The sequence below is a fragment of the Schistocerca gregaria genome, chromosome X (genome assembly GCF_023897955.1).
Source record: "Schistocerca gregaria isolate iqSchGreg1 chromosome X, iqSchGreg1.2, whole genome shotgun sequence".
Lineage (NCBI taxonomy): Eukaryota > Metazoa > Arthropoda > Insecta > Orthoptera > Acrididae > Schistocerca > Schistocerca gregaria.
Window position 1 is genome coordinate 703,108,637 of NC_064931.1, and position 24,599 is coordinate 703,133,235.

The 24,599-nt window shown below is 38.7% G+C and overlaps 1 protein-coding gene across 5 annotated transcripts in view; it reads right to left on the minus strand.

Moving 5' to 3' along the window:
* LOC126297631 (inositol 1,4,5-trisphosphate receptor) overlaps window positions 1–24,599 on the minus strand; it is a 353,953-nt gene that overhangs the window by 22,162 nt on the left and 307,192 nt on the right. For all 5 annotated transcript variants that reach the window (XM_049988649.1, XM_049988651.1, XM_049988652.1 and 2 more), the window contains 4 exons: window positions 17,516–17,696; window positions 14,367–14,465; window positions 2,823–2,983; window positions 2,564–2,729 (listed from right to left, as the gene is read on the minus strand). In XM_049988649.1, the coding sequence (XP_049844606.1) occupies window positions 2,564–2,729; window positions 2,823–2,983; window positions 14,367–14,465; window positions 17,516–17,696 (607 nt within the window). The remainder of the gene's footprint in view (window positions 1–2,563; window positions 2,730–2,822; window positions 2,984–14,366; window positions 14,466–17,515; window positions 17,697–24,599) is intronic.

Here is a 24,599-nt window from a genome sequence, read left to right on the forward strand (position 1 = left end):
AATGAATTTGTTCCAAAATTTGAAAACTTAATTAAGAAGAGGAAAATAAGCTAAACTTATGAATTAAAGTTTGTGTTGGGGAGGGCATTGGACTTGGATAGTCCATGCAGCAATGTTAAGCACAGTGCTGCAGTGGTGTAATGGTTAGCATTCCTGTCTAGTAAGCAAGGAGACCCAGGTGCAGGTTCTGGCTGTAGCACAAATTGTAATTCATTTCTTCAGATTCCATCATTATCATAGATAAAAATGAGACTTAAATGACTAGAGGAAAATGTAATAAAAAGATCTTAGTTAAACAGTTTAAGCTGACCTATGATCAATTTTATAACAATGGCGAGTATGGCTTAAATTACAAAATGGTCCCTACAAGAACTCTTGCTGGAGAAAATGCACCTACTGATCTCAGTAGTAATGATAATAGCAATCACAGGACGCCATTGTTTGTCATCGGAAGGAAGGAAAACCAAGGGCTATCAAAAACATTAATAAGGGATCACGACCTGCGTATTATCCTAACCAGATGTCAACATAGATGGAATCCAGCCTCTTTAGCAAATGATTTTATGATTAGTTTATTCCTGTCATTACAAAACACCTAAAAAGAAAAAAAAAACCACCTTAAACATGCGATATTTACACTCAACAATGAGACATCTCATCATTCTGAAGGAGAACTTGAAAAAGATGAAATAGAACTTTACTTCTTGCCAATGTAACATGTTTAATTCATCTCATAAACCAGGGGATCACTGAGTGGCTGAAGAGGCACTGTTGTTGATAATACATTGGACTTATTTTAGAGAGGACACAACATGGAAGCATAAATATAAAAGATGTAAATTGTACAATTGTTGATGTTTGGGAAGAAATGCCGGCATCAATGTTCAAAAAATCTTTGTGCAAACTGTGGCCAAAAATGAACGAAAACAAAGAAGAAAAATCACAAGAAATAAGTGAAGAGAATTAAGGTGAAACAGGTCATGCAATAAGTGATGAAAGGCAAGGAGTAGACACTCCAGCGATTGTGAGAGTTTTGCAAACTTTAGAACTGGACTTTGAGCCCACTGATATGAGTGGATACCTACAGCTGAAGTTAACTGCACAACGGAAGGAGAATGAACAGATGAGCAAACACTGAATCTGTAACTCTTAACAGCTCATTAGAATGAGAAAGATAATGAAGATACTGAAACTACATCTTGACTCAGCTCAAGTACGACATACAGGTGAATGCATTTGATAAAGTCCTTCAATGCATTGACGAAAGTACTACACCTCTTCCAGTAAACATTTTGAGGATTAGGAAACGGCAGATCATCATGGCAAAATCAAGACTGTCAACTGTTGAGGAAAAGAACATTACATTCTTTTTTAATCCGGTTTAAGAACAGAACATTTTTTACCAGGTGATTTTTTATGTTTTAAACAGTTATATGAAAAATTAGTTGTGTGCCAATCCAGTACTGTAATAAGGTATGCACAGTTGTTAAACTTTCACTTACAGTAACATCATCTTACTGTATGATACAGATGTATTTACAATACAGACACTACTGTACACTTCGCTTTTATGTTAAGATTTTTTGGCATGTTGACTTTTTCTTTTCATCTTTTTTACTATTTTTAACATGGAACAATATTTCAGACAGTCTTTCCAGTTGAAAATTAAAGTTTTTATTTACTGTATTGTGATGTTATGGGTCAATATAAGTGTTGACCGCGTAATCCGGCCTTTTTTGCACTCTGACTATGCTCCCAGTCCCAGTGAGGGCAGATTAGCGAGATTCTACTGTAAGCCCACAGTTGACAGATGAAATGATTTATTTTTAAGGGACTATATGTATGGGTGTAGCAATATATTAATATGATTTAACACTGGCTATTGCACTAATGAAAGTAACAGGCATTGATTTTGAGCAGTTCAATGAGTCACTTTTAAACAATAAACAACTGAATAGGAACTGCGCAGTGTTAGAAGGAAAGACACAAAGACAAAAAGCTGTGAAAAGCACAAAATTTACATCCAATATGAATAATGTTATAAAGTATAAATGACTGAAGTGTCAGATAAATGCATCAACATAACTGGAAAAACACTTCTGTGACTGTCCTGAGCAGTAATATCATCTCCGATAAAGTCTCAAATCACATGCACACATAGCAGTCCAAAGTACCGTCCAGTTGCTTGTTTCGTTATGAGCCAACACATAAAATAATACAGAGATATGAAGAATTCTAATGGTTGAGTTTTTCTCAGAAAGCTATAAAAAGTATATATTCTGTTGATTCAAGACTTTACCAACAAAATTAGTTGATCAAATGTGTTTCACAATAAAGTGTAGTGGGATACAGTACAAGTTGAAAGTCATTTGTCAGAATAGGGTGTCACATTAGGATAATAATTCCTAGTAACAAACCAAACTAATTGCCCTTAGCTTGAAAATTATGTTCAGTCTAATCACATAGGTGAGATGGAAGCTACTAATGCCACTTAATATTTAATTATATGATTCCAACAGCACATTTCTAATACATATTAGAAACTATATAAATTCACACTTACCACATATAAAACAAGTGTCTTTAAGTATTAGCTCCTTTTGTTGTTTCTCACTTCTGAGGTCGGCAAAAGTATCAATAATAACACCAAAGATCAGGTTCAACACTATAATAATAACAATGAAGTAAAATAGAAGATCATACACGACTCTTGCCACAAACAGAGGTTCCTGAAACAGAATACAAAGCATTACTCCTTTTGTAATTTAAATGTGACCGTTTCTGAATGTCATTTGCAAAAGAAATGTAAATGTTCAACTTACAGTACTGCTTGGAGCTCGTAAGATGTCACCAATTCCCCCACCATTTCTTAAGCCTTGGTTCAGTGTTGTAACAATACACATAATCAATGAGTCACAAGATCTTTCTTTCACTTCGCCTGATACTGTTACAAGTTCAGCTACACCTTCATGGTAGATGTGACCTATTGGGAGATCAGGAAAAACATCTCACAAAATTTTAAAACATACCTTAGAATTAGTAGGCTGATTCATCAAATGGTGGAAAAAGGCACAAAAGAAAAATAACTTCAACTAAATGGAACAGAAAATTAAAACATGCAAACTGATTGTTAATAATATGCTTTCAAGCTGTAGAATGTATTATATAGTGTGACAAATCTGGATGCTGTTATAGAGTACTCGGACTGTGTTGTTATTCTATCAAGGTGATAGTGAGTGGTCAAACCCCCCCCCCCCCCCCCCCCACACACACACACACACGCCCCTCCCTCTCCAAGAAGGTTGAAATCACCATTTAGGTTACACACACACACACACACACACACACACACACACACACACACACACACTTCTGTTATGCTTCTTCCTGATTCCCAAAGATTTTATAAAGGAACACAGGGACCACTAAATGTCTCCTGGATTTCTGTTAATTTCTATTAGGGAATTGATGGGGTTCTCTCCTGTTGCCCTGTTCTTCACAGTAATATAATCATTTCAACTGTTACTGTCATGCAGGTAAAATTAAAGTCAAGAACCTGTTCAAGATCAGTTATTATCCATTTTGAATGTTAATGGCGATTGTTGCTCCTTTTGTACCATCCCAACAGAATGGCTAAACTCTACTTTTGTAATGATATCAGAACAAATTAATACTAAAGAATGCTCTGAACAGAATTATATGGTCCAGTCACATCGATGTGACCAATGCCTATGTTTGATGTCAACATGCAACATCCACCAACAGATGGCAGCACTAGCAGTGCAGAGTAGATAAAGTGTGTTGGGGTGGGGGTACAGAAAACAGTGCAGTTGTTGTCATAATGAGGAAATGGAGAGATATTTATCCGAGATCCAAACGGGCATTGTCATGGGTTTTCAGACCAGGTCGGAAGCATTTCTGAAATGGCTGAGCATGAATGACAAGCAGTTACACATGAAATTAAAATCATCCCAGCAAATTAAATGATCCAAGAGATTTTGGGATTGCAGCCTGTCAGCATAAACTTCACTCCAAGATATTTCAACTGGACACTTCAATCATCTTCAGGTGGGCCACCAAAGACTGACAAATAATATATTCTCTGTTCCCCCTTATATAGCATGCTGATAGTATTGCCACATTTGCATCAGAGTCACGATGACAGAAGGACCACACCACTCGGAGGCAGCACTTTCGCTGGTGGAACTGCAAGGATCAGCTGTCCATGGCACTGTCGCTCGGCGCAGTCATCTGAGTATTCTGGCATTTTCATCTAGAGCAAAGCTCGGAGACGACAGAATTCAATGCATTATCCAGCTGGTAGCCACTGTCCCAGTTCATTAGATTTCCCGTCATGCATATTTCAATTGATTCTTTTATAACAGAGTCCCAAAGAGATGTTGCTGTGGCCAAAATTAATGTTTTGTCGTACTCCATTCAATGTCCACTGAAGATAAAATGTTCCATAACTGCAGACTTGCTGGGTTGCAGAAGGTGAGCGAAACGTTTATTTTCTGTGCAACGTTCTTCCGCTGCACGTGGTGTTTGTCCTATACAGGCCCAACCACACTGGCAAGGTATTTTGTAAATTCCCGCATTCCGCAATAACAAATTGTCCTTCACTGATCCCAGCAGGTCTGAAATCTTAGGTGATGGGCAGAAAATCACTTTCATGTGAACATTACTTAGGATTCAAATTATTTTGAAGGAAATTTTTCCAATGAAGGGATGAGAAGGCAGGGACTTTGCTGGCGCATTCTTCTTTTTATCCACTTCTCAGTTTTGACTGAAAATGCCCTGTTAATTTGCTAGGTCAGGTATGCACTGTCTCTGAAGCTGTCCATAAATGTGCAAGCTCTTTAAGTAAACTATCTGCATCAGACACTGTATGGGCTCTGGGTACAAGGATTTTGAGTACACTCATGGTTTGGTATGAGTGATGGCAACTTGAAGAGCGCAAGTACAAATAAGTGTGAGTAGACTTCAGGTAAACTATGTGTCCCACAGAGCCGTCACTCTTCGGTCTAGGCAAAAACGTCCAGGAATGGGAGACAACCACTGATCTCTAATTCCATAGTAAATCAAATGTTCTCATGAATGGAGTTAAGATGATGTAAAATCTCCATTAACTTATCTTCTCTGTCGAGCCACACTATGGAAGTATCATCCATATACCTCCATAAAACAGTTGGTTTAAGAACCACTGATTCAAGTACCTTTTCCTCAAAATCCTCAATTAAAAAGTTAGCCACCAGTCTCCACTGGTGTCTAATATTTTTTGGGGAATTTTCAGGAAAGAGCACTTGAATCAGCTTAGTGTGGCCCCACATACAAGATAAGTAATGGAGCTTTTACATAATCTTAACTCCATTCATGAGGACATTCAATTTACTATGGAATTAGAGAACAATGGTTGTCTCCCATTCCTGGATGTTTTGGTTAGACGGAAGTGTGATGGTTCTGTGGGAAACTTTGTTTACTGTATGTCCACTCATACTGATTTGTACTTGCACTCTTCAAGTTGCCATCATCCTTCCAAACCATGAGTGTGCTCAAAACCATTGTACATAGGGCCCATACAGTCTCAGATGCACATAGTTTACCTAAAGAGCTTGCATATTTATGAACAGTTTCAGAGACAATGAATACTCAATCTGGCAAATTAACAAGGCATTTTCAGCTAAAACCAAGGACCGAGAAGTGGACAAATGAGAGAATGCACCATCAAAGTCCCTAGCTTTTCTTCCATTCACTGGAAACTATATCCTTCAAAACAGCAAGAATCCTTAGTAATTTTCTCATGAAAGTGATTTTCTGCCACCATCTAAGGTTTCTGACCTGCTGGGACCAGTGAAGAATAATTTGTTATCGCGGAAGGTGGGAATTTACAAAATACCTTTCCAGTGTGGTAGAGCCTATATAGGACACACAACATGCACAATGGAAGAATATTGCACAGAAGATAAACATTGCACTCGTGTTCTGCATCACAGCAAGTCTCCAATTGCGGAAAATTGTCTCTCCAGCAGACATTCAATGGAGTATGACAAAACAATTTTGGCCACGGAAACATTTCTTTGGGGCTCCATTATAAAAGAACCTGTCAAAATACGCATTGCGGAAAATCTAATGAACCAGGACACTGCCTACCAGCTGGATAATGCATGGGATCCCGTTGTCTCCGAGATTTGCTCCAGACAAAGATGCCAGGATACTCCGATGACTGTGTTGTGTGGCAATGCTGAAGACTCCTTGCAGTTTCACTAGTGAGGATGCTCCTGCTGGGCAGTCTGTTCCTTCTGTCACCGTGATTCTGACGCATGCATGGCAATACTATCACAGGGCGTTATATATGGTGGAGCAGAGAATGTCTTCATCAGTCTTTGATGGCTCACCTGAAGATGACTGGTAAGTGACCAGTTGAAAATCATGCAGTGAAGTTTACGATGACCAGCTGTGATCCCAAAATCTCTTCGAATTGTTCATGTTATTAGCAACAGCAAAACTTGTGGTTCATGCTCATTGTCATACTTTACTTTCTATAATGAGGGTATAATTTCACAGTTCAAGAATAAACAGTAATGGTATGATATATCAGATGACTAATTTATTAGAACAGAGAATCTTTTCTACAACTGGAAAAAGAATGATATATTGCTGCAAGTAGTTTTCTTGAACTAGGAAATAATTTCATTCAGACTGTGAAATTGAGAGTTCCACTTCACAATCATCCCAAATGGTTAGCCTAATGGCAAAAGCTGTCGCCACTCATGGTTACAGGTAGCTACCAGTTTTACATAGACCAGCTATTGTCGGTTACCCTCCGCGATTTCTAGCCAAACTATCATTGCACCACCTGTGACAAAGAAATTGCACACTGCCATACCTGATGGATGTGTTTCATGTTGGATAGTACAGAAATGTGTAAGACCATCACACAGATGATGAATTAAAGAATTGTTTTTCCAGATAGGGAAAGGGGGGGGGGGAGGAGGAGGAGGAGGTTGTATGTACTGCTCAGGACTTGAATCCTGTTTGTGATTTCTGCTGCCAATGTTTGCAAGTGCATGTATCTCACCACTCTTCTAGTCATTTTCTGTCATTTATTTTACATAATTCTACAATCAGAATGGTGATAATCATCATCATCATCATCATCATCATCATCATCATCATCATCATCATCACAGCAGCAGCAGCAGCAGCAGCAGCAGCAGCAGCAGCCGCTGCCACCAACTGTTTGTACAGAGATTGTTTACACCTTTTAGTTTGTAGGTATTCTTACGTGCTTCTGAGTAGAAGTGGAAAGTAGCTGTATATTTATCTTTTTTAGCAATGCTATTTATTTTGTTGTAAATAGTTTCCATAGTTTTTGTGTAAAGTGAGTTTAACTTCTTGGGTTAGTGTCCACTATCTGGCGTCAGACCAAAACCAATTAGAGATGGATTGTGAATTAACGTATTGTGTATGGATGCAGGGGGAATTGGCCATTGTCTATAAACAGCTGGAAGCTGTGTTGACCATGGTCGACAGGCTTAGACTGCTCCCCTGGGCTGTGATGGCGTTGGGGCACTTGAGACACTTGGTTTGGTTCCTATGGGGTCTACAGTGTCGCCTGCAATCCCTGATGCCATTGTACCTTTCAACTTGCGTGTTGTGGCTGGGAAACAGTGGCTGGGTCGTGAATCTCTGAGCAGAAAAATGAAAGTGGGACTGGCCACATAGCTGTCCCCTTATATCTTAAAATAGGTTTGAGATACTATCCACTGCTGAAAGTACTTCTGATCCAGCACTGGGCACCTTGGCTATTGCAGCTGTTGGCGATCTTACTGAAACATCCAAAAAGTGCAGAGGGTAGGACTGCTTGTCAGTGGGAGTTTCAATGTTAGATGGACAATGGAGCCCCTCACGGAAATAGCAAGCATGCCAAGAAGTAAAGCCACTGTTCACTATGTTTTTTTGATTTAGAAAAGGGGGGGGGGGGGGGGGGGGGGAAGGGAGGCCGGCTCATCAAAACTGTGGAAGGGTTTTGCTGGCAGTGACTGAGCATGCTGGGTGTTCCTGGCTGCCAATCAACGCTCACATCAGTATGAATGATGCCTGGGCTTAGAGGCCATTCTTGGTTCCTACAAGTGGCTGGCTGGTTTTGGTGAAGACAGCCAGCCTCATTTGTGTGATGGAAGCAGAACTACTATTTTGTAGCATCATTTCTAGAACTGATCCTGGTCCTTTGATTTGGAGCTGAGTGGTAGACTTAAACCATTTGCTCAGATGATTCTGTAACAATCTTGGATGCAGGTGGAAAACTGTACGACCCCTCTTAGTAGGTCAGGTGTGCACTACACACAGGTTGTGATTCCAGACAAGATAGCATTCATCATAGGAGTTTGGAAAAAGAAAATGTTACTATAGTATTAGCTAACTGCAGGAGAACCTATAGAAAGGCCCTGGAAATAGTCTAATTTATAAACAGTAACAATGCCCACAGAGTTATAGGGATATAGAGAGCTAGCTGAAACCAGACGTCAGTAGCAATGAAATCCTATATCTGACTGAATGTACATGGAAAACACAGGTTGAATGCTGTTGGCGGGGGTGTGTTTGTAGGGGGGGGATAGTGAGATTAGTACAGATTGTGAATGCAAAATGATTTGGGAGAAGATAATTTGGGTGGTGCTAAAGGTGGATCAACCATGCTATTGTTTATAGATGCCTTGCATCAGGAGCAGTAAGCAGTAGTGGCGGGATATTTGAGGGGAAACTTGAAGAATATTTCATGTAAATTTCCTGGTAATGTTATAGTATTAAGTCGTGATGCCTACTTACCAGCTATAAACTGGGAGACTTCAGTGATTAGGGCAGATAGCAGGGACAGGGAATTGTGTGAAATTGATCTACATCTACATACATATTCCGCAAGATACCACACATGATGCATGGTGGACTGTATCTTATACCACTAGTAATCATTTCCTTTCCTGTTCCACTCGCAAATCAGCAAGGAAAAAAGTACTATCTATATGTCTCGGTCAGAGCCAAAATTATCCTCATGGACCTTATGTGAAATATACATTGGTGGCAGTAGAATTTTTCTGCAGTCAGCTTCAAATGCTGGTTCTAAAAATTTTCTCTATAGTGCTCCTCAAAAAGAGCATCACCTTCCCTCCAGAGATTCACATTTGAATTCCCAGAATTTCTTTGTAATACTTGCGTGTAGTTCAAACCTACTGGTAACAAATTTAGCTGCCCGCTTCTAAACTGCTTTGTTGTCTTCCTTTAATATGATCTGGTGAGATCCCAAACACTCTAGCAGTATTGAAGAACAGGTCATAATAGAGTCCTATATGAGGTCTTCTTTACAAATGCACATTTTCCTAAAACTCTCACAATAAATTGAAGTCTGCCTTTCACCTTTCCTACTGCAATCCTTACATGCTCGTTCCATTTCATATGCATTTGCAGCATTATGCCTAGATATTTAATCGATGTGACTGTGTCAAGCAGCACACTGTATTCAAACATTACAAGTTTGTTTCTCTTATTAATTTGCATTAACTTACATTTTTCTGCATTTAGAGCTAGCTGCCATTCATCATACCACTTGAACACTCATCATCAAAGACAACATACAGGGTTCTGTTGCTTAAAAACACTTCGAGTCGCACTCATACCTGCTGATCTATTATGTACAACTGTACCTTTGTTAACAGTTGACAGTGTAGCGTCATGTCAAATGCTTTACAGAAATCTTGGAATACGGATTGTGCCTGTCGCCCTTCATCCATGGTTCTCTGGTCCTCATGTGAGAAAAGGGCAAGCTGAGTTTTGTACAAGCGATGCTTTCTAAAACCATGCTGATTTGTGGGCAAAAGCTTTACCCTCTCAAGTACATTTATTACAGTCAAACTAAGAACATATTCAAGGAATCTGCAAAAAACCGCAGTTAAAAGATATCGGTCTGTACTTTTGCGGGTCCATTCTTTTACCCTTCTTACATACTGGAGTCACTTGCACTTTATTGCACTCTCTTGGGACTCTGCACTGGGTGAGAGATTCGTGATAAATTCAAGCTAAGTAAGGGGTCAATGCCATAGAGTACTCTTTGTAAAACTGAGCTGGGAATCCCTTTGGACCTGGCAACTTATCTGTTTTCAATTCTTTCAGCTGTTTCTCTATGCCAGGGATACTTATTACTAAATGCCTTATCCAAAAATTATTTTTAACTATTTAATAAGAGAACCGATTTGTAAAGGTAATATCTTATATCTGCTGATAACAAACAGAACCAAAGTTTTAGACTCTGTCACTGTAGAACAGGGAATCAGTTATTGTAAGTCCATTACAGCATCACTGAATATGGCTGTAAACAGGGATAGAAAGAAAGGTAGTGAGGTATCCCTATTTAGACAAGAAACAGGTTTCAGATCACCTGAGCAGTCACCATGAAAATTTCATCCCCACCACTAACAACATTGCATATCTATGGACCAAGTTCAAACGCATTGTACAATACACTTTAGACACATGCTGAACAAAGTTGTGAAGAATGGAAAAGACCTATCACGGTTTGACAGTTGTCTTACAGAGCTGTTACGAAAGCAAAGAGAACTTCACAACAAATTTAAACGTAGCCAAATTCTCACAGGCAAACAAAAACTAAATGAAGCCAAATTAGTGTAAGGAGAGCCACTCATGACGTATTCAGTGATTTCAAAAAGTCAAATTCTCTCTACTGACTTGACAGAAAATCGTTATTAGTTTTGGTCATATATTAGCTCAGTAAATGAATGAATGGTATCTGTCCTGACACTCGGTGACCATAAAGGCACTGAAATGGAGAATGACACAAAAGAGGCTGAAATACAAAATGTCTTTTTCTGAAACTATTTCACAGAAGATTATCTGTAATGCCTCCTTCAAATTGTTGCATGAATAAAAAACAGCTGTTATAGAAATAAGTGACCATGGGTGAGAAAAGCAACTGAAATGACTCAACAGAGGGAAAGCCACTAGACCTGATATGATAGCAGCATGATTCTGCATAGATTATAAAGACCTTGCCCATCTTCTAGAAGCAGTGTACTGTAAGTCTCTGGAGGAGTGAACAGTTCCTAATGATTGGATTGGATTGGACTGGACTGGAAATAAGCACAGGTCATTCCTGTTTTCAAGAAGGGTTGTTGAACGTATGGATAAAACTATAAGCCTCTCTATCTCTGATTTCGGTTGGTTGTAAAATTTTGAAACATATTTTATGCTCACACATTATAACATTTCTGGAGACTGAAGATCTCCTCTGTAGGAATTTTGGGTTCTGAAAACAATGATAGTTTTCAGTCCAGCTCGTTCTGTTTGTCCGTGAGATCCAGGAGGGGGAAGATATCGACACTTAAGTAGATGTAATGTTCCTTAACTTCCACAGGGCATTCAGTAAAGTTCCACATCACTGCCTAATAAACAAAATACAAGCTCACGGTGTATCAGACCGACTCAGTGACTGCATTGAAGAGTTTCTAGCAAATAGAACATAGCACGTTATTTCCAATGCAGAGAAGTCTTCAGCCATAAAAATAAGTGCAGGTGTACCCAAGGGAGTGTTATAGGATCATTAGTTATATGATACAGTAGACATCAGAAGTTCCACGAGGCTTTTTGCGGATGGTGCTGTCGTATACAGAGGAGTCACCGAGCTTGAAAATTGTAGTGAAATGGAGGAAGACCTGCAGATGACTGACACTTGGTGTGAGGAGTAGCAATTGTCTGTCAACATAAACCAATGCAACATACTGCATATAACATAAACAAAAAGACCCACTATTGTATGATTACACAATTGCTGCAAAATCACTGGATGCAGTTACTTTCATGAAATATTTAGGAGAATGCATACGGAATGATTTAAAGCAGAATGACCACATAAAACTAACTGCAGGAAAATCACATACCAGACTTAGATTCACTGGAAGAATCCTCAGAAAATTTAGTCTGACAACAGAGGTGGTAGCTCACGAAACCCTCATTTGACCAATACTTGAGTCTTGCTAGTCGGCATAGGTTCTGTACCAAGTAGGAGTGATAGAGGAAATAGAGAATATCCAAAGAAGAGCACCATATTTTGTAACAGGTTTAGGTAAGCATGAAAGCATAACAGCAATGCTCAGCCAACTCCAGTGGCAGACATTGCAAGAGAGGCATTCTGCACCACAATGTGGTTTACTGTTTAAGTTCAAAGAGTGTGTGTTCCAAGACGAATAAAGCAAAATACTACTTACTCCTAATATCTTGCAAAAAGACCATGAAGATAAAATTCAGAGAGATTGGAACCCACACAGAGGATTACACGGAATCATTTTTCCAGTGAATAAATCACGAGTAGAACAGGAAAGGGAAAAAGTGACTGTGGAACATAAAGTACCTTCTGCAATGCACCACAAGGTGGCTCGCGAAATATAGTTGAAGATGTAGATTGTGGTTATTAGAGGTAACTCTCAAAGCTGTTCCCTTCCCCTCTTTTCGCCTGAAATTTTTTTTTGTGTGTTGGGGGGGGGTGGGGGGGGGGGGGGGGTGGGGGGTTACATGCATGCGTGCGTGCGCGCCCACAATATTAATCTGACATAAGGAGACAATTACAGCTGTCTTTGCTCGTGTTCCCATGCACACACCTGACATCCTTGACACTCCCTACAATCGGTCCCACTTTGGGGGTGACAACTACTAACCCAATCAGGCACAAGTGAGAGAAAAAAAGAGTGTATATGTACTTGATGTTCTGTAACTCTTAAAAAATACTTCTTAAGTGGTAACACCATATGACAGTTCTTGTTGCTAAGAATTTGAACAAATTATCATTTTAAAGTTGTACAGTATTTTCAAAATGCTGTAACAAATCAATACATTCTGTATTCTTGCCATACAGAAGGGTGTTCAGCAAACAAGTGGTGCCCTGACAATAAATAAAAACCTCCTGGAGGTGTAGTATTAGTAAAGACACTAATCTGCTAGAACATTATGACCACCTACCTAATAGCCAGTATGTCCATGTTTGGCACAGGTAACAGTGGTGACACATCATCATATGGAAGCAATGAGGCTTCGGTAGGTTGCTGGAGGGAGTTGGCACCACACCTGCATACAGAAGTCACCTAATTCCCATAAATTCCGAGGAGACAGGTGAAGGCGAACAGGTGGCCAGCACATCAATTGGTACTTGCCAGTGTGTTCCTTGAACCACTCCATCACACTCCTAGCCTTGTGACATGGCGCATTACCTTGTTGAAAAATGCCATTGCTGTCGGGAAACATGATTGTCTTGAAGGGGTGTACGTGGTCTGCAACCAGTGTACGATACTCCTTGGTCATCATTTGGTTGTCATAGTGCCTTGCTTTAGCTCTACTGGACCCATAGATGCCCATATGAATTTTCCCAGAGCATAATGGAGCTGCCACCAACTTGTCTCCATTCCACAGTACTGGTGTCAAAGATCTGTTCCCCTGGAAGATAATCAGATTCGTGCCCTCCCATCAGCATGATGCAGAAGGTACTGGGATCCATCAGACCATGCAACACTCTGCCACTGTGCCAATGGTCACATGCCCATTTCAGTTGTAGTTGTTGTTGTAGTGGTGTTAAGATTAGCACATCCATGGGTCGTTGGCTGCAGAGGCCCACTGTTACGAGTGTTCAGACACAGTTGTACCCTTCCCAGCATTTATGTCTGATGTTAGTTCTGCCACAGTTCACTGCACATCCTGTTTTACCAATCTTCCAAGCCTATGACATCTGACATCTGTAATGAGGGGTGGTCACTCAACCCCACGACATCTGGACATGGTTTCACCTTGGTTTCGCCACGTGTTGTAGACCTCACCACAGCACTCTTGGAACACCTGACAAGTCATGCTGCTTCTGAAATGCTCGTGCTGTGCCTCTGGGCCATCACAATCTGTCCTCAGTCAAACTTAGACACCTTCCAATTCTATACATGGACAGCGTGCTCACTGATACTACATGCACCATGCATGAATCTGACTGGCAGTCATTCCTCACCAGGTTACACTGCTATCACTTAGATGATTTATATTGATAGTAGGTCAATGGTCATAATGTTCTGGCTGATCAGTGCACATGAGATAATATTAACTACTTCGTAAAATCATTTTAAGACCTGTCCGAATATGCACAGTGCTAAAATAAACATACTGACATATAGTGTATTGAAGCACATCTAAATAATATTATGGACATAAGTGCCCCTACCCCGCCCTAAACCCACCACCACTACCACTACCACTACCACTACCACTACCACAACATTTTCGAAAGGGACATATGATGATCCATTCCACTTACAGATTTTAAAACTTACCATCTCCTTTGTGTCTTGAAGTGATGTCACAATTTCTGTCAGAAGTGCAACTTTCAGTGCTTCTTGCCCCATGCCCCGAACAGTGAGAGGTTTGAGCAGCTGTAAATAGTTTTTATATTTCAATGTTGCAAATAGAGTCTTTAATAGTAATGGTACAGTTTACAACTACAACTAACCACTTAATGTACACTGAAGAAGTTGAGCTGTTAATAGCTACAGAATGTAAGTTTAAAAACTTAGCTTCGATGTACTTCTCAAAACCCATGTTATGCTGTGGGCATACACGCCTTCCAATGTTTGTATTTTAATGAAACATATTGTGCTAGGAACATTCTTGGCACAATATTTTAAGCATTAAAATCTAATGCGATAGACGTATAAGGTGAAATTGAAAGTGCCACACACTTTACAAAAGAATTTCTGATTCAAAGCCCAAAATGGAATGTTTTTGATTTTTTCTACCACAGATTTGTTATTTAACTGTCTCTAATCAGGCTAATAGTATCTAAAAACTGTGTACTACAGCGCCCTTTCAGTGGTGGATAAATGAGTACGAAGAATGTCCTAGCCAGCCACCAGATTGACATGGCTACCAACAGATCTTGTTCACACCTGTAATGAAGTTGCACAATGTGAGGATCGCATTGCTACTTACAATGATCATATTTCAGCACTTGTTACAATTTGACCACAATTTTTTTGATCTTTTTTTATTTTAGTCTGTAGCATCATTGTGCACTGTACTCTTCCCTGCAAAAATGTTATTTGATTTCGTAACACTTTTATGGTTCATTATGCAATGCAAAGTTAATCGCAAGAGGAAAAATCCAAGTCTAAAAAACATGGAAAAAGAGTTATTCTTCCAGGGCAATTACACTGCTGTTATCTTTAGTTAGTCAATTACTTAGTTACATGTTCCATGGATCATTTTGCACGATAGATCGTAAGGATGTGGAACAGGTCATTTCACACTCACATCACAAATTGGTTTGCACATACGGTAACATTCTGAACACTTCTAAGGTTTTTTAATATTGTTTTAAATTTTTTTATTACAAAAAATATAGACAGATGTAAGCTAGTAATTGCTACCCATCATCTTTTATGCATTACAGCAACAGAAGTTCTACAGAACAGAATGAGTTGTCAAGGATAAACTTTCTCAATTTCTTTTCAAATTTTACTTTGCTGTCTGTCAGACCTTTTATATCGCTGGGCGTGTGATCAAAAATTTTTGTTGAAGCAATGCGCACCCCCCTTTTTTTGTGCTAAGGACAACCTTAATGTGGATTAATGACTGTCATTTTTCCTTCTGGTACTGTAATTGTGTACACCATTGTTCCATTTGAACTGTAGCAGATTATTTACAACAAACTTCATGAGGGAATAAATCTACTGTGAAGCAGTAGTCAGAATGCCCAACTCCTTAAACACATTTCTACAAGATGACTGTGGGCGAGCACCACACATAATTCTTAGAGCATATTTTTGAACAATTAAGACTTAAGACTTAGTTGAGTTTCTATGGAACTTTATACCATATGACATTACTGAATTAAAATCTGCAAAATATGTCATCTTACTGATTTGTTTCTCCCCAAGATCTGCAATGACTCTAAGCACAAATATGGATAACATAGAATTTTGAAGTTTCCACACTATTTATTATTTCCTGACCATATGTTACACTTATCACTGGTGTGGTATCCCTAGATGTGTAGAACTGAATATGTTGTGTCTTTTTAAAATTGAGGATGAAACCACTTGCAGGAAACCAGTCAATGATACTTTTAACAACTTCATTTAACATTTCTTCTGTTTCTGTACATATGCTTGGATTGATTACAATACTAGTGACAATTGCAAAAAGAACTAATTCTACTTGTTGTATATTAGACAGAAGATCTTTTACATATATGTTGAACAGCAGTGGATCTAAGGTTGAACCTTGAGGAAACCCGTAAGTGATTCCTCCAAAGTAAGAATTATGTCCCTGGAGTGTATTGCTTGAATTACTAAGTACAACTTTCTGCACTCTTTTGGTTAGGCATGGCATTATCCATTGGTTGACTACAGCATCAATCCCATAAAATGTCTATTTATCTAGGAAAATACTGTGATTCACACAGTCAAATGCCTTAGAGATGTCACAGAAAATACCAACCGGCAATATTTTATTATTTAGTGCTTGTAAAATCTAGTGAGTGAACATGTACGTGGCATTATCAGTAGATCATCTCTTCTGAAATCCAAACTGTATGATCTGCATAATATGCTCGAGTTCACCGAACATCCGTTGCAATATCAGCTGGTAAGTGACTAATATATGCTAAAATCATTTTTGTTTACTCAAATGGAGAAACAGCAGTTGAAAATCATTACCGATGTATTTAATTTTATGGTGAACGAAGTACAAACAGGAAAGGTAGGGTAATATTTTAGAATGAATTTTGAGAAGGGAGAAGTGACAGTCAGGAAGAAAGAAAAAGTCAATAGTCACTTATGCCCTAGACCAAAATAATGAAGAAAAGATCTGACTAACAGGCGTTTCACTATCAATGAACCTAATGATCAATGTCCAAGAAAGTTTGCGTTCTTTGTACCAGAGATTTTAGCGCATTTACGACATAGCCCAGAGTTCCCAGGAAATAACATTCATTGATACTTATGAAATCTGAAAAGCAATGATAAAGGTGCATGTTTGTTATGCCAGACGTAAGCAAAGGTTTACATGACTCTGTTACATGCTGAAAGGTGATGAGCAAAGTTCAAACCTAGTCCAGTGTAATAACTTGTAAATCAGCTGCAGCTTTGAGTGTGATTCCATGATGGCTTTCTTAAAATGTGTAAGGACCCCTGTGCACTAAGTACAAATGTGATAAAATTGCTGAGTGATCAATTAAAACAATGCTACTACAGTAAATAACAACAACAACAATAATCATTTTTGTATGTCCATACTTAATACATAACCATTTTTTTACAGTGCTGGTAAAAATATAAAGAAATGAAGAAAAGGTGTTAATCTTTGTCTTGTTGTACATTAACAGATTATGCAAGATACATCACACAAGTTACAATGGAAACAACTAACATCTACTGTACTGTCAAGCAAAAACTGAAATTATTTATAAGGAACTCATACTTACGTATAACATCTTTATCAACATTTAGTAAGAAATCATCTTTGAAGAACATGTATCCAATGATGGAAAACATATATACCAAGATGAGAGCCAGAACTGCTGTCAATATAATAGATCTACCATTCCGAGTTACAGATCGTATTACATTTAATAATGTTTCTTCACGGTAAACAACATCGAACAGCTGCAATGAGAAATTTTGTAAGCATCAGCAACAAAAAAATTTACAAGCTTTTAATATAGAATTAGTTAATTAGCCTGAGAACCACAAAACATAGCATTATAATTATACAAAAACACTTGATGTTGGCAAATGAGAATTATTATGAACCTTCCTGACAATTTAAAATTATATGCTGGACTATAACTCCCACCTAAATCTTAGCTTCTGTGGGCACAACTCTGCTAACTGAGCAATTTTAGCACTCCTCATCACCCCCTGCATAGTTATAATCTCTCAGTAGACCGCTTCAACATAAATTCCACAACATGTCTCCTCCATGCCTTGCTCAAAAAGGACTCAGTTTTAATTTGTCAGGAAGTTTCATTTACATATGAGCTACAATTTCCTAAAATTATCTCACTAAACCAAAGTAAACCATACCCTTTCCCTACTACCAGCCTTACATGCTTGTTCCATTGCATATCACACTGCAACATTACACAAATATATTTAATTGACATGACTATGTCAAGCAGTACACTGCTAATACTGAATTTGAACACTAGAGGATCACTATTCCTACTTATCTGCAGTAACTTTATTTTGCTACATTTATAGCAAACTGCCATTCACTGACAATAGTTTCCCACATACTGCAGTGTCATTAACAAAAAGTCACAGATTGTTGTTCACTACATCTGTCAGATCATTTATGTATACAAAGAAGAAGAGCTTCCTATCACATTTCCCTGGAAAACTCCTGGTGAAACCCTTGTCTCTGATGAACACTCCCATCAAGGACAATATACTTGGTTCTGCTACTTACGAAGCCTGCAAGTCACTCATACCAGGGAACCTATTCTGTGTGCTCCAGCCTTTGTTAACAGACTGCAATAGACTACTGTGTTAAATGCTTTTTGGAAATCTTGGAATTCTGGAATCTGCCCTTCATCCATAGTTGACAGGATATCACGTTAGAAAAGGGCAAGCCAAGTTTTGCCATAGGAATGCTTTCTAAATGCAAGCTGATTTGTGGACAGAAGCTTTTCTGTCTGAAGGATATTTATTTTATAGATAATGTGTGACAGTGTTAATAATAACACAGATATCACGGCTACTGCACTGCATCACCTGCTGAGCATGAGTACTGTGTGGAATTTTGTGGGAAAAGAAGGGAGGAAAGTGATTTGGAAATATAAACATAAGCGTCAATACAATATGTAGCCAATGCTCTTAAAATCACAACTGTGAATGCACGAGACTCTGAAGATAATAAGTATATTGACAACAGAATAAATTAAGTTAATTTGTTATAAACAAAAAGCATAAATATTATCCACTGTGAAACAGTTAAGGTTCTGCACTGGTGATTGTGATAAGATTCGATTGCACATTTATTGTATGAACAGTTGAATGTTTGTATTGGAAAGTAACACATTTGAAGAACATAGTGTGGAAATGGCAGGAGTAAATAAAGTACAAGTCTTGACTAGTTTCTTTATTGTACACCTGTAGTTCCATAGAACTAAAGTGAGGAGTAAATCTCCAAAGTCATGGAACATATGAGTACACGAAATTACAATATAAAAGTAGTAACAAATAAAGAAAAGACAGTCCATAAGTTTATGTAAATGCAATCAACAATATGAAATAGGAATCAGCTTAATTTTTCACGGAACTCGTTGACAGAAAGGAAGGAGTGAACCATGAGGAAATTCTTCAGTTGTGAATTGAAAGCACATGGATTACTGCTAAGATTTTTGAATTCTTGTGGTAGCTTGTTGAAAATGGATGCAGCAGTATATTTAGCATGTCTTTCTGCACAAGAGTCAAGGAAGTGCGATCCAAATGCAAATTGGATTTCTGTCTAGTATTACCTGAGTGAAAGCTGCTAGTTCTTGGGAATCAGCTGATATTGTTAACAAGAAATGACAGTAAAGAACATATACATCAACAGGCCAATTTTGAGTATCCAGACTAGGGAGAGGGGGGGGGGGGGGGTTGACAAAAGGTTCACAAACTTACACCACTTATTGCCCGAACTGCCAATTTCTGAGCCAGAAATATTCTTTGAGAATGGGAAGAATTTTACCCCAAAATACAATACCATATTTGTGTGTCGATTCCAGTGAGAGGCAGGGGGCGTAAATTTTACAACAATGTATGAATGAAATTTAAATATTGATTCTAAATGATTTTCAGTGGATATATTTAAAATGTGAAGCACAAGTAACCATTTGTAATCAAATGTGGTTGGCTGCAGATGGTCTTTTAACTAGAATAACTGGCCATATGAGTCGCTGAGCTGAGAGCACGGAGAGGTTTTTTCGAGGTCTTTTGCAATGGACACTGATCTGGTAAGACTGTTTAAGCGGCAAAGTGCCCCATATATATATACCGTGCAGAGTAAGGCATTTTTGGGAGTTAATGTTTTAAATTTAAACTCACAGAGTTCTGACTGCTCTTATTAAGTGGTTGAGTTATGAGTAGCTGCATGACCAGTTCAATTTGTTTTGGTATGAAATCGAACCAATTCATTATTTCTTGATATCATAAGAACTCATATATTTCATTTTATACCTTTGTGTCGATGGATCCTGCTTCATATATTTTATGTCTTTCTTTTATTTACTGACTGAATTTCACTGAATGATTGTTTAAATTTAAAATGTTCAGATAAGGGTATAAATGCAATGGTGGACAATCATTCCCCTCAATAGAGGAGTTATTTACTAATGTTTAGTGGTTCATTTACCCCTTGGTGGGAAAGAAGCGTTAGATAGTTGTTTCCTCTGTCTCATAGCAGTTTGGCAGGCATGGCAGGGATTTGAAGAGTGCGCATTCTGCTCTCCCAGTACATTACTATATGGTCAATAATTCTGCAGCAAACCAATTTTAAGATTAGTGATCTGTAATTTTATGGGTCAACTGTTTTACCCTTCTTAAATACAGGCACTACTTGTGCTTTTTCGTCTCTGGGGACTTGGCAAGACATTTGAGATAAATGTAAGCTAAGTAAGGGGCCAATGCTGAAGAATACTCTCTGTAAAACAAAATTGGGATTCCACCTGGACCTGACAACTTATTTGCTTACAGCTCTTTCAGTTGCTTCTCTATGCCAGGATAGCTATTAGCTATTACTATGGCCTCCATATGGCAGTCTGAGAGACAGTCAAATGATAGTGTCCGTGTGTGTCCGTGTGCGTTAGCGTGTGTGCGTGTGTGTGTGTGTGTGTGTGTGTGTGTGTGTGTGTGTGTGTGTGTGTGTACGATACTCCTTCATGAATGATTTCTTAAATGCAAAATTTAAAACTTCAGCTTTCCTTTAGCTGTCATCTACTGCCACTTCAGATTGGTCTACAAAAGACTGAATAGAAGCCCTCGAGCCCATTTTACATAGGATCAGATTTCTCTCAGGTCCTTTGAAATATCTTTCGCTGAGCTATGTTGGTGGAAGCTGCTATATGCTTCACACATTGATTTTTTATAGACACAGAAAATTTTACTATTTTACTGCTGATATTTTTCCACATAATTTTTTGAACAAAGAGTGCAGCAATCTCTGCTTCCTTGGCATTTCTAAATTTTGTTGCTTAACCATGATGGGTCTTTTCCATCCTTAATCCACATACATGCACATATTTTTCCAGAGTGCGATTTACAATCAGTTTACACTTTGCCCTTAAATTCCTCTATATCCCTCAACTTTTTCCTGTCCTTATCCCATATATGCACTAGACTGGCACGTTAATCTATATTTGGCAATGACAGTGGTATAGGGTGGCTGGATGCCCTTCTTGCTGCCCCCTTTTATATTCATACAAGTGGTTCTATTTTCTCCAAAGGTCTCTTTAATTTTCCTAGTGAGATATACCTCTACATCCTTACATTTGTCCTCTAGCCATCCCTGCTTAGCCATTTTGCACTTCCTGTCTCTCTTATTTTTGAGACGTTTGTATTCCCTTTTTGCCTGCTTCATTTACTGCATTATTATATTTTCTCCTTTCATCAATTGAATTCAATGTATCTTCTGTTACCCAAGGATTTCTACTAGCCCTCATCTTTTTACCTACTTGACCCTCTGCTGCCTTCACTATTTCATCCCTCAAAGCTGCTCATTTTTCTTCTACTGCTTTCTTTCCCCCGTTCCTATCAATCATTCCCTAATGCTCTCCCTAAAACTCTCTACAACCTCTGGTTCTGTCAGTTTATCCAGGTCCCATATCCTTAATTTCACATGTTTTTGCAGTTTCTTCAGTTTTAATGTACAGTTCATAACCAATAGATTGTGGTCAGAGTCCACATCTGGCCTAAATCTCTGTCTTACCATTATATTATCTGTCTGAAACCTTCCAGTATCTCCAGGCCTCTTCCATGTATACAACCTTCTTTTCTGATTCTTGAGCGAAGTGTTAACTATGTTTAAGTTATGCTCTGTGCAAAATTCTACCAGGCAGCTTCCTCTTTCATTTCTTGCTCCCATTCCATATTCACCCACTATGTTTCCTTCTCTTCCTTTTCCTACTATTGAATTCTAGTCACCCATGACTATTAAATTTTCATCTCCCTTCACTATCTGAATAATTTCTTTTATCTCATCATACATTTCATCAATCTCTTCGTCATCTGCGGAGCTAGTTGGCATATAAACTTGTATTACTGTGGTAGGCGTGGGCTTCATGTCTATCTTGGCTTCAATAATGCGTTCACTATGCTGTTTGTAGTAGATTACCCACACTCATTCATGTAGCAGCTTACCCGCACTCATTCACCTCATCACAAGTCTTGTTCCTCCTGGCACTGAATTTCACTAATTCCCACTATATCTAATTTTAGCCTATCCATCTCCTCTTTAAATTTTCTAACCTACCTATCCGATTAAGGGATCTGACATTCCATGCTCCGATCCGTAGAACACCAGTTTTCTTTCCCCTGTTAATGACATCCTCCTTAGTAGTCCCTGCCCAGAGATCCCAATGGGGGACCATTTTACCCAAGATGGCGCCATCATCATTTAACCATACAGTAAAAAGCTGCATGCCCTTGGGAAAAGTTACGGCTGTAGTTTCCCCTTGCTTTCAGCCATTCGCAGTACCAGCACAACAAGGCCATTTTGGTTAGTGTTACAAGGCCAGATCAGTCAATCATCCAGACTGTTGCCCCTGCAACTACTGAAAAGGCTGCTGCCCCTTTTCAGGAGCCACACATTTGTCCGGCCTCTTAACAGATATCGCTCCATTGTGGTTGCGCCTACGGTAAGGCTATCTGTATCACTGAGGCACACAAGCCTCCCCACCAAAGGCAAGGTCCATGGTTCATGGATGGGGGGGGGGGGGGGGGGGAATCAGAGATTATACCAAATAAATTAACAAAGGACAGAGCTGTGCCTCATGGTATACAAAACAGGTCAGAACACTGTTGCAGAAACAACAAAAAAAGCATGCCAAATATACACAAACACAAAACCCACAAGATAGGCAACCTTCCACAGAAGCTTGAAATTTAGCATGGACTTCAATGTATAATAGTTTCCACAATGAAACTTTGTATTGAAACATGGCAGAAAATCCAAAGAGATTCTGGTCGTATGTATGGTATCTTAGAGGCAAGAGACAATCCATGCCTTCTCTGCACAATAGCGATAGCAATGGAAATACTATCGATGGCAGTGCTGCTAAAGCTGAGTCACTAAACACAGCCTTCCGAAATTCCTTCATCATAGAAAACAAAGTAAATATTTCAGAATTCAAATTGAGAACAGCTGCCAATGTGAGTAACTTAAGAGCAGATAACTTCATAGTAATGAAGCACCTTAAATCACTTAATAAAAGCAAGTCTTCCGGTCCTTACTGTATACCAATTAGGTTCCTTTCAGAGTACGTTGATGCAGCATATATATATATATATTCACAAAATCAACAAAAGATCTGTACCCAAAGCATAGAAAGTTGCACAGGTCACACCAATATTCAAAGAAGGGTAATAGGAGTAATCCACTAAATTACAGGCCCTTATCATTACTGTTGATATGCAGCAGGGGTTTGGAACATTTATTATGTTCAAACATTATGAATTACCTAGAAGAGAATGGTCTATTGACACACAGTCAACATGGATTAGAAAATTTCGTTCTTGTGAAACACAACTAGCTCTTTACTCACAGGAAGTGCTGAGTGCTACCAACAAAGGATTTCCAATTGATTCCATATTTCTAGATTTCCAGAAGGCTTCTGACACTGTAATTTCCAAATGGTTTATAATCAAATTGTGTGCTTATGGAATATAGTCTCATTCATGTGAATGGAGTTATGATTTCCTTTCAGAGGGGTCACAGTTTGTAGTAACTGATGGAAAGCCATCAAGTAAAACATAAGTGATTACTGGAATTCCCCATTGTTGCGTTATAGTCCCTGTGTTGTTCCTTATCTATGTAACTGATATAGGCGATTATCTGAGCAGCCATCTTAGGCTGTTTGCAAATGATGATAATGTTTGTTGTCTAGTAAAGTCATCAGAAGATTAAAACCAACTTCAAAATGATTTAGGTAACATATCCGTATGGTGCAAAAATAAATAATGAAAAGTGTGATGTCATCCACATGAGTTGGAAAAGGAATGCATTAAACTTTGGTTACACAATAAATCAGTCAAATCTCAAGGCCATAAATTCAACTAAATACCTAGGAATTACAGTTACAAAAGCTTAAATAGGAAAGAGTACAGAGAAAATGTTGTGGGGGAAGGCCAACCAAAGACTGTGTTTTATTGGCAGAACACTCAGAAGATGCAACATATCTGCTAAAGAGACTGCTTACACTACACTTGTCTGTCCTCTTTAGGAGTACTGCTGCATGGTGTGGGTTCCTTACCAGAAAGGATTAACGGAGTACAACAAGAAAGTTCAAAGAAGGGCAGCACGTTTTG